General features: G+C 50.2%; 1 protein-coding gene across 5 annotated transcripts in view; it reads right to left on the bottom strand.

Moving 5' to 3' along the window:
- The window catches only part of NHS (NHS actin remodeling regulator), a 335,151-nt gene that overhangs the window by 85,468 nt on the left and 238,458 nt on the right, over positions 1 to 11,225 (bottom strand). Inside the window, exon 1 of one of the 5 annotated variants that reach the window (XM_032331759.1) lies at positions 1,561 to 3,105. The exons of the other annotated variants lie outside the window; for them this stretch is intronic. Coding sequence (XP_032187650.1) covers positions 1,561 to 1,792 — 232 coding nt within the window. The 5' untranslated portion in view covers positions 1,793 to 3,105. Of the gene's footprint in view, positions 1 to 1,560; positions 3,106 to 11,225 lie in introns of those variants that run through there. 5 annotated transcript variants of the gene reach the window in all.

Raw genomic sequence — 11,225 nt, 5'->3', positions numbered from 1 at the left:
GTGCACCCTGGACCTTTTGGTCCCTCTGTATTCTGGGCCAGACTCCTTTGGGGGTGGGGGGCGGAGTGGCCTGCTGGCCCCTGAAGCACCAAGGAGAGAGCCCTGTATGTATGGCTGGGTGGGACTCTTAGGGAATGTGAAGCTGCAGAGGCCAGTGGCTGGGGGTGAAGAAGGGGTCCCTGTCTGGGCTCCCATCCCCCAATCTTGCAGCCAGCCCAGTTGCTTTGGGCCTCACATAGGAATGGAGGAGCTACTGCCCGTCTCCCACAGACCAACACCACGGTATCCCTGCCCGGCCCTGAGAATGGATGCTGCGCTGCTCCGGAGATGTGTGGGCCTGGTCTCCTGCTATCTGGGAGCCCAAGTTCGGCTCACCCTCGCACAGCCGGGAAGGGAGACCCCATTCTTGCGACAGTGGGGTCAAGCTAAGCTGCATCTCCAGCCGCAAGGGCTATTTTTAGATGCTGTTATCTTTGCCTTGCTCACAAGCAGCTGTGAAAAACAAACTGGTGACCAGGAGGCACAAAACTGCAAAATAAAAACCTCGTAGAACAAGAGCTCCCAAACTCACAGCAGAGCAGACCACACTCTGGCTACAGCGCTGTGCACCATCATGGCCGGGCCTGCTTAACCTTCCCTTAAGGGGGCACCAGTTGGGGCTTTGCTCCTTTACCGCCCACACATTCCTGGTCCTGCCCGCCCACGGCAAGTCTGGCTTCGGACCACCAGACCTGGCAGGGCTCTTCAGCCCCGCAGCCCCACTCGTGCCCACAGATGGTGACCCAGGTGGACCCAGGTGTGCCAAGGGAGCGGGCTCCACAGGGTTAACGCTGCCACAAAAGGAAGAGCTCCAGCTCTCTCGCCTCTCTCTTCCAGCCCATCCTAACAGTCCATTTGCCTCACAGCATCACAGCCAGCTCCATGATGGTGAAACCCCTGCACAGCGAAATGTCACCCAACACCAAGTGGCAGGGCAGGAAAACAGGATGGAGCACCAAGCCGGATCCCGGACTTCTCCCTCAGCCCTCAGAGCTCCCAAAAGGCTCAGCTCCAGGGCGCACTCCCTCTCGCGGAGCCCTGGAGTCCCCACGCCCCCTGTAGGAAACCCCCCACCAGCCCGTGCAGCCCCCTCCGCTCAGCTGGTAAGGGCCTGGGTAGCAGCGTGGAAAAGTGCCGCCCCGCCCCAGAACCCGGGATGAGGGGTGAGGTGGAGGCGGCAAACTTCAAAGCTGCAACTGCAATATGCTTAAAATAAAAAGACCCCTGAAAGACGGAGCTGTTCCCCTCGCCCCTCAGAGCTATGCGTGGTCCACCTTGATCGCCTGCTCACCCTCACTGTGCTCTGCCAAGGGGACCTGACTCTCAGACCTGGGGGCAGCGACGGGCGGGGGGGATTTCCTCTTAGGCTGGCGCGCGGTAGGGCTGCGGCTCTTGCTTCCTCCGTCCCCCAAGTTCACCCACCACCCAGAGCTGTGAAAAATTAGTTTAAAATGATGTCACCTGCCCATACCCCTTCCCCATCACCACCCCCCTCCCCGGCGGGTCCCATCTCACACACACCCGAGTGGCCTGGGCTGCGAGTCGCGGAGCATCCCGGGGGGTTGCGGTGGGGCGCCGCGCCGAGGCTAGCTTCCCCGGGCGCCCGCTCGGGCTCGGGCTCGGGCTCGGCCCTGGGCAGCCCGCCCGCGCATCGTTCTCCGGGTGCAGAAATCCTACCGCCCGTGCGCCCTGGGCGCGCCGCCGGGCCCCGCGCCGGCTCCCCAGGAATGCGGCCGTCAGGTGAGGTAGGCATGCGTGCCGGCTCCGCAGCGAAGCAGCAGCTGGCTGGGGCGCTGGGCTCAGGATATGCCTCTTCTCCCTCTCCCCGCGAAGGAGAGGCCTCTCGGGGGGCTTGCCAGCGCCTTGTTGCGTTAGGACCGCATTCCTTCTTCCTTTTGCCTTTTATCTTAGTTTCGCCTTCAGATGCAAAAAGGGAGATCGCAGGAGTCCATGCCCAGCTCCAGCCTAACTCGGTCCACAGGCAGAGAGAGAATTATGAATGGATGCTGCCTTCTGATGAGGAAGTCGACTGGGGAGGTCTCTGCGCACGGCGTGCTCCATCAAAGCCGGGGCATTGGCCCCTCCACTGCTTCAGTGCTGCAGGCTGAGACACCTAATTGACCACTGGGAAATCAGGTGCCGGGAGACCTGGGCGGGACGCAGCCCCAGGGCCACGCTGAGATCGAGCGCCTTGCCGGTGGAGACAGCTTCGATTTACAGCCCAGTGAATGGAGGGGACTGCGGCAGCCAAACCTCCCGGGCAGCAGGCACGGTTGCACCAACGCTCTGCAGACAACCGCCCGGCTCCGCCAACATCTCCCGGCTCCGCTGGGCTAAAGGGAACCTGCTAAAAATAATCCGTCCCCTGCCGCCAGCCGCAGTGAGCCGCAGGACTCGGCCCCCAGCCCCAAACTCCGCGGTGCGCGGGAGCCGGCCACAAAGCGGGCCCTGCGCGCTCAGACAAGCCGGGGGTTGCGGAGGATCCTGGATCCGGATTTCTGGTACCTATGCGTTTGCTCCTCCGGTAGCGCGACGGCTGGTGCTGCGTGTTAGCCATGCCCGGAGTGGCAGTGGGCTCGGCACATCACCAACAGGCTGGACCGACCGCGGCTGCTCAGCACCGCACCCCCGTGGCTCCCTTCTCACCTCCCTTGTCCCCAGCCTCTGACCAACAGCCGAAGAATCAGACACGCCGATGGTGCCAACTCCTCCAGCCCCGACAAGAGGGAAGACAGAGACTGGTGTGGAGCAGGTGCCCGCGTGTGACAGGACTAGAGCAGCCCCCAAATAGTCACATCGCGTCCCTTCCCCCTATTCATCTCTGGTGGCTGAAACCTCGCATCCTAGATACAACTCACTCTGCCCAGGCTTAAAAACACTGCAAAGACAATGCCTTCACGGTGATGAACTCCTCTCCGGGGAAGGGTGATTTACTGAGCCAGCCGTGGGGCTGAACCAGGGTTAAAAACCCTGGCAGTGTGTGCCTGTGCCTTAGGCTGGTAGGCTGTATATGTAACAACGGCATGCAGAAGACAAAAAGCCATTTAGGGCCACTGCGACACTCCTGGGATATACCCTAATATATAACAAGGAAAAACCAGTGAATGAAATGATCCCAAGATGCCTTGTGGGACACAGGTTTCGGTAATCTGTCTTGATGCCTTGGAAACCCATTTCAGGAAAACTGGACTATTCTCTATCGGGTCATCTCTTTGCAAATAGGTTTCTGCCCCAGGGGCAGATTTACATGCGTGGGCAGTACGGAGTCCACGAGGCCCGTGACTCCTCCATAATTCACAAATTGTGGTGAAACACTAACTTGCCAAGGTCATAAGAAATCACAGGGTTTGCATGTGCACTGGTAGAGCATTTCCTAATTGGCATCACCATGAATTATGATTGTGGTCACATGAAATATCACATCGAACCCAAGTTAGTCTGGGTTGGCCGCCCTCCTCTGACCCCACTCACACTAACCTCCTGGGAGGGTTGCCAGCCACCGGGAAGGATAGGAAATCTGGCTGGAGTGCCCCTGAGAGACAGAGAGAGAGAGAGAGAGAGAGAGGCTAGCATAGGAAGGATGGGTGGTGGAAGTGCTGTGGCCACTCCCCCAGTGAGGGTGAGAAGTGAGCCTTGAATCCCAAACTTTAAGGGCAGGGTAGGCAAAGGAAAGGAGGCCATCAGAGAGAAAGAACGAGGTGAGTCAGAGAAACAGGAGACCAGGAGGGAGAGAGAGAGGGCCCTGTCTCAGAAACCAGGGGACAAAAAGGTTTCGAGAAGGCAGCATGATTGAGAATGCCAAATGTCCCCGAGAGGTCCACGGAAACGGTTCTGTCGGCCAAGGACTGACCTGGGCCCTTTAGACTTCGGGAAGGCCTGACGGATTGGACACTGACGGGAAGGCCAGTCAAAGCTTCAGAAAAGAGAAGGGAAGTGGGGGTGGGGATGGGGTGTGTGTGTGTGTGTGTGTGTGTGTGTGTGTGTGTGAACAACCTCCCAGACCTACTCTACTAGGGACACGGGCAGCCCCGCTGTGTCACACAGACTACTCAGGCCTTGGAATGAGAACTGATGTTTAGGTGAGCAAAAGGGCCGCCTCCTACAGCCCTCCCTGGCAAGATGGTGGGGAGCTGGTGGCCAAGTCACGAATCCTAGATCTCAAGAGTTGAACTGTGCTATTCCGGGTTTTCGGGGCTGCTCTGTCAAGGGAGAGCCTTGGCAGGACACCCGAAAGCAATGGAAATGGCCATGTCTTCTCCTTCACAGGGATCTTTACAAGACTGAGGCTATTATGAGCAGTGATGACGAAAATAAATGATAGAACTAGATTGCCTGATTTGAATAAAGTTTTCAAGATTCCCATGGTGTAGAGGAAAAGCCAAAACAAAACCCTGAGCTTTTGTCCCAGGAAGACCTGTGCTTAAATCCTAGCCCCTTCACCTCTTAGCAGTGTGGCCTTGGGAAAATAATTTGACTTCTCTGAACCTTGGTTTCCTCATTTGTAAAATGCAAACAGGAATGCCTAATTTATAGGCTTATTAGGAAGAGTAAATAAAAGAATAGTTACAAAGCACCACGACAGTGCCTGGCGTATAATAAAAGCCCTACAAAGGCAGTTCCTTCCTAACTGCTGGAGGTCTTCGTCGCCATGCTCACACTATAGTTTTGCTGGACTCCCGTTCCCCTGTACTGTGGTTAGGGTACCCGATGCTTCCTATGGCTGACAGTTCAAACAGAAGCACTTACTGAACCTCTCTTAGATGCCAGGTACTGTGCTCAGTGCTGGCGGGGAGAGAGCAGAGTCTGGGCCCTGTTGGAGCAGACATTCTAAGGGCAGAGTTTACAGCCCAGTCCAAGTGGGTATCCTACTTTTTTTACAAGGATACCGGGTCTCAAGAAGAAACAGTTGCACATGTGTCCGTCTTAGGACAGTGAGGACCTAGAGCAGGGATCGGCAAACCTGTTCTGTTGTAAAGGGCCAGGCAGTAATTAATTTAGGCTTTGTGGGCCACGCGAGCTCTGCTGCAACCAGTTCACACTGCTGATGTGTGTAGCTCAAAAGCAGCCACAGGCCAGGCATAAACGAACGGATGTGGCTGTGTTCCAATAAAACTTTATCCGCAATAACGGGCAGCAGGTGAGTTTGGGTCCGTGGGCCGTAGTTGGTCAGCCTATGATCTGTACTGTGCCTCAGGGCATAAACTCGCCCTTGACCTCGCACTGCCAGGAAATGTGGAAGTCTCCATAGGCGATTTTGCACGGAACTAACGTTTATCCAACCATGAGGAGTTTCTTGAAGCCCCTTATTATTTTAGAGCATTTTTTACACTTTCCTGGAAGACAAGGACTAGTTAGCTGTTTGCCAAGCTATCTTTCTCCTCCAGCCAGCTTCCCCCGCAGTTAGTGTGGCCACAGAACTGAGTGGCAGCCAACGGAATGGGGGCAAAGGGGTGTGTGCGCCCCAGCCTGGCCCGTAGAAACTCCTACCTGTCCTACACATGCTCCCTTCCCTCCCCTGCGGGCTAGACACAGATGCTCTGTGTGGGGGGCTGCAAGCCCAAGACAGAGGAGCCTTAGTGCCCAAATGACCGAATGCTGGCCTGCGTTGGCCTAGAGTATGAGAAATGAGCCTCTGAAATGTTGGGGATTTTATCACCAGAATTTAGCCCACCTCGAACAATTCACTTTCCTATCTTTGTAATCAGATGAGACGAAAACACAATTTAATGTTTCCTTGATACTTCACTCTCCACTGTCATTCCTCTCTCTCACCCTCCTTCTAGCTCCTTCCCCACGGTTTGAATACACAGTGAGCTGAAGAGAAGAGGCACCATGGCTGGGTAACATCTGTTCATTAAACAAGAGTTACTAATGGACTGAGCGAGAACGTTAGCAACGTTTTTCATAAAGTACACGGGCTTGCTGACAATATCTGCAGCCTGGGGAAGCTCCCTTACTTTCAGGCTTAGTGCTGTGTGCCAGAGAGGGGAGGTTGCTAAAAGCTCAGCATCTCCGGAATCAGTGGGGCATTTCAGTATGATCTAGCCTGTACACTTTCCATTTTTCCACCAGTCATCTTGGGGGAATCCATAATAAAGGTTCTGGTTCTATCTCTTGACACTCAAGGGCTATTCAGCTTTCGAAATACTGTCACTTTCTGATTTTTCTGCACACAGATTAAGCCCATTAAATGCTCCAAGTCTGTTTAAAACTCACCTTTTCTGTCTAATTATTCTGTGGACACCAACAGATATTAGTTGGCTCCTAGCTTATAGGAGCTAGAAGAATTGACTTGAAAAGCCTAAATAATTTTATTCCTGTTCCAGAGGCAGTATTCCCTTTATGACATGGAGAGATTTACCCAGAAAACCAAGCTGTGCGTTGGACCTGGTCTTCGGATTATTCTGGTAGGTGGGGATGTGGTCCTCTCCCAGAGCGAGGCCAGGCCCAGGAGAGGAGTTGGTGGGCCAGATCAATGAGACACCGTGGAGAAAGCCGACAGAGTCCAAATACCTTCACAGTCTGATTTTACTTTTTTCTTTTTTTTTTTTTTTATCAAGAACCAAGATGACCATGTTTAAATGATCCTCTTGGTCTGTTTCTTCCTCTGTGAAACAAAGACGGTAGAGATGATCTATCAGGTTTTCTCTAGGTCTGCCATTCTGGAAGTCTATCGTTCTGTGAAACCTGGAACCAAAGATACCTTCGGGAATGACTGCTGATCATCAGTACCTAGTTTTTCTTCCCATTTCTGTTGATCATCCAGGACTGATCACTCGACACATAAACTTCAGCATCTGCAAGGGCCATCATGTGTTCTGTGGTCTGTGCAGGCTGGGTAAGCGTTTTGCCCCAGAGTGACCTTGTTTATGACCTTGGAGATCCCAATTTCAGCTCTATGTTCTATCATGCACATACTCTCCTCATGTTTCTGGGGTTGGGGGGGGCCTTCCCTGCCTTATTCTTTTCAGCTCCAATCTTGGAAACCCAGGTTTGCCACCAAAGTTCACTTCCCTGAAGCAGGCTGGACATCTCCTCCATGGCGTTGGGCGTGGTGACCCACCCTTCCCGTCTCACCCTTGCAGCACAACCCCTGCTGTTGCCCCACCACTGCTCACAGGAGACCCCACAACTTCCAGAAGAAATCAGGGCTATAAAATGGCTCACTCGCTCATAAGGAGCTATGTGTTTATTCATATATATTTTATATCATAACAAATGTAAATTAATTTCAGGGTGCAACCACCCAAGCTAGTATCTATGTGGCTGCCTGTATAAAATTTCTCTCTCAAAATTCTCCAAACCATCTGGCATAAACTACTGTATTGTGACCTGTTAAAATAAGTAACAGCTGTGATAATCCCTCTCGATTTATGGCAAGCTATAAAGCTTTGCATATACTGGCAATGCATATAAAATAATAAATAAAACCATTATCATTCTGTGCTGTCTTGGTGGGAATTATGATGATTTAGCCAAAATGGAGCCCCATGGAATGCATCAGAGGAGAAGCAGAGGTTTTGCCCAATCTGGCCCCCTCTACCCGCCAAAGAACAACTTCACTACTTAGAGCTCTGAGGTAAGTTTGAAAACCTTCTCCACTGTACATGTGTCCTTTCTGAGAGAACATTATTCCCATCCATTGCTGCCCAACTTGTATTATTTCAACGCTTTCTTTTCTGGTGGTGAGTTTCCAAAATTCCACAATATATCCAGACTATAAAGAAAAAAAAAACATCTTTTTTGTTTTTTTTTTTTTTTTGCACAACTTGAAGATGTGAATAATTTGCAGCCCCCAAACTAAGAATCATCTTGGGATTGTTAACTGTAAGCTTATGTTTTTCCAAACACTGCCAAGATCCCAGGTTGCAAAAGACTGTATTTAAGTCATCTTTCAAAGATACGCTGTACGTGGAAAAAGAAAAGCCAGTATCTGGCAGGAAAAGCGATCGGGCAGCTTTGATTCTGTGTTGAAGAGAGTGACTATGGCCACTGCACATGAATTTCAAAAAATTAAGGAGACAGGGACAGAAACTAACAGGACGTGGCTGTTGACCACGTGCCAGGCTTTACACAATCACCTCATCTAATCCTCGCAACAGCCAGTATTGTTTCTGTTTTATGGTTGAGGACATCGATGCGTAGAGAGGTTAAGTTATGTGCCCAAGGCCATCCTGTTAACAAGTTGGGGAGATGGGAGTTTGAACTCAGGTGTCTGTCTGATTTGGAGGTTCACGCTCTCTCTGCCTCATCACATTATCTTGTGGACAGCTGTTTGCAACCTTTTTCTGCATGACCACACGGTAGGTTGATAGATAGTATGTACATGGGCTGCTCACCGTCCTGGCCAGGGACAATTACCTCCTCTTTGTTTCCCACTTACAGAGTCTACTTGAATGCAAGTGAGAGTCAGCTTATTAGTGGAAGAACTCCAGATCTTTTAATTTATATATTTACAAAAGGTGCAAATAAGGAGGTGTGGTTCTTATGGTAGATTTCAAAAACAGCCACGGTACTTATTAGCTCTTCCCATCAAGAGGTGGAGTCTGTTTCTCTACCTGGAATCTGAGCAGGCCTTATGGCTTGGTTTGGCCCACTGAATGTGCTAGAAGTGACACTGTCCGTGTCCTGAGCCTGGGTCTCAAAAAGCCTTGCAACTTCTACATTTGCTGATCTTGGTGCCTACCCATGCTTACTGCCACTCTGCCAAGAAGCCTAGGCCAGCCTGTTGGGTGATGGGGTACACGTGGCCCAGCTGCTCCCCTGACCGTGGCCCACCGCTTGCTAACTACCAGACATGTGAATGAGGCCACCCTAGGCCATCCAGCCCCAGACGAATGACAGACAAAAAGCAAGCCCTGCGGAGTTCAACTGAGCCAGCCCAGAGACTCTCCTACTTATTTTTAAGCCAGTAAATATCGGGGTGATTTGTTCCACAGAAAAGGTGAACTAAGGAAGTTACTTAAATTTCTAGCCACCTGTATAAACAAATAGTACTGGTTGAGAAATGTTGGTTTGAACACAAATTCCATAAACTCAAGTGAATGTAAGTAAAAACAAAATAAGTCCTTTTTGATGGCTCCAAAGACTGTCATAGCTCAGAGTCGTGTTCACGTCATCTCAGTTACGCCCCATGAAAGTGCCAGTTCAGGGAGGCTTCCTACAGACGGCCTTCGGTGCCAGAAGCCCACCGTCCCTTCTCCAGTCCTGGACTTGTCGGGCTGGTGTGGAGTCAATCATGTGGTTTTGGGAAAAGAATCACCAAGGTCAGTGGTCCAGAGCCACCCTCAAGAGACAATCAGTAGACGGAAGGCAAAGAAGGGTAGATGATGTGCGCCAGGACTATAAATGCCAACGCAGAACCCCAGAACCCCTCCAGGAGATGGAAGAGTAATGCTGTGGCAGAAGAACTACCATGATGTTAGCATGTGGCATCAGTTACATGATAGTCAACAACAGCGGCCATGCTGTCCAAAGAAGATAGGGCGTCCACAAGCTACAGCTGTAGCTACAGCTCTTCCTACACACTTGGGGAAACTTAGAGATGGATGGAAACCCTCAAAAGGAAGGAAGGAATAATTACAAACTAAATTAGGGCCAAATTGAACTATCTGAGGAGGAAAGAAAGAATGGTCTTCAACCTTGGCTGTACGTTGCAGTTTCAACAGAATGAAATCAACTCCTGCACTCTCCTTAATCACCACATTAATTACTAACTTTATTTAATAGGCAAAAAATGTTCAGCATTTGGAATTCTCACCAGTTTCAACAAAAGCTGTTTCTTTGGAAGAAAAGGCTGGTGAGTAACGATTAGTTCATTGTTCAGCTCTTTGTGCATGTATCTGCTTGGGCTTTTTTTTTTTTTTTCTTATTTTCTTAGTAAATCTGGGAACCTTTGAACTTTGAATAATTTCTTTCCTCTCTCAGTGCCCTCTAGTTATACAAACACAAAAAATAATTACAGGGGCAGTATTTACATCTATACGTCTATGGTTTTTTTCATTTGGTATTTACACTGCTGCTGAGTGAACGAATTTAGTTCATTTTACTTCTTGGGAAAAATGTATGTAATGAAAGGGGGCCCATTTTAGTTGACTCTGGCAAGGTTTTATAAGGAACATATAAAGGAGAAGGAGAGAGAAAGAAACCTTCTTTGTAGTCCTGAGAAAATATGCTGGTCTGTACCCTAAACAGTTTTTCTACATTTGTGGTTAAGCACGTACTCATTATGTTTCAGAAAGGGGGATGTTTTACTGGAAGACTGTATGAGTTTAAAAAAAAAAAACCCTCTCTACACCAGTGTTTGTAGTTTCTCCCAGTTCAGGCTCTGAACTCGCTTTCCAACAGTTTTTGCCAATCTGAGAATGTGGTCAAGACGCTGGTTTCAGGCTCTAGGCTGGGACTTCCCTAAGTTGCCCTCCAGGTAGAATCAGAAACTTCTAGATCAGAGCAGATCTAAAAAATAATATTACATGCCTGATCAGGAGGGAAGATTTCTTCACTTAAGGGTGGGGTGAAAGGGAACAGAAAGAAAAGCGACCAAGTGGGGAGAATCAGTGCCCCCCACCCCTCTCGCCCATGCAGGCACTGCACTACAGAAGCCAGGTAGAGACCTCGACCCTTCACATCAGAAGCCCTCCGACCATGTTTTACCACTTGGAGTGTGATGTAGAGGAGAACGGAGGCCTGGTTTAGCCTGTTCTTGAAGGGTTTGGGTTTCGAGTAATTAATTTCTAAAAGAAGGAAGAGGAAGCAGTGGGAGTTTTCCGAAGAATAATTTCATAATAAATAGGTCATGTGTAGAAAGTTGCTTTGCACATAGGAGCTCCTTTACTCATAAATATTTCTTTTGGTCCCCCAAGTTTGTACTTAAGTTCCAGCTAGTTAATCTACAGGGCGATACTGGTTTCAGGTGGATAATACAGTAATCCCACACTTCCACGCGTCACCAGTGCTTACCCCAAGCGCTCTCCTTCCTCCCCATCACCTGCCTCCCCCAACATCCACCCACCTCCCCTCCGGTGACCAGCAGTTCGTTCTCTAGAGTTAAGTCGGTTTCTTGGTTTGTCTCTCTTTCTCCAGGCCATGTTTATCCGTTTTGTTTCTTAAATTCCACAGGTGAGTGAAATCATACAGTATTTGTCTTTTCTCTGCCTGATTTATTTCACTTAGCGTAATATACTCTA

Source organism: Mustela erminea, chromosome X, assembly GCF_009829155.1.
Source record: "Mustela erminea isolate mMusErm1 chromosome X, mMusErm1.Pri, whole genome shotgun sequence".
NCBI classification, from domain to species: Eukaryota; Metazoa; Chordata; class Mammalia; order Carnivora; family Mustelidae; genus Mustela; species Mustela erminea.
The sequence above is the reverse complement of the archived record's forward strand: the minus strand, read 5'-3'. Positions and strand labels throughout refer to the sequence as shown.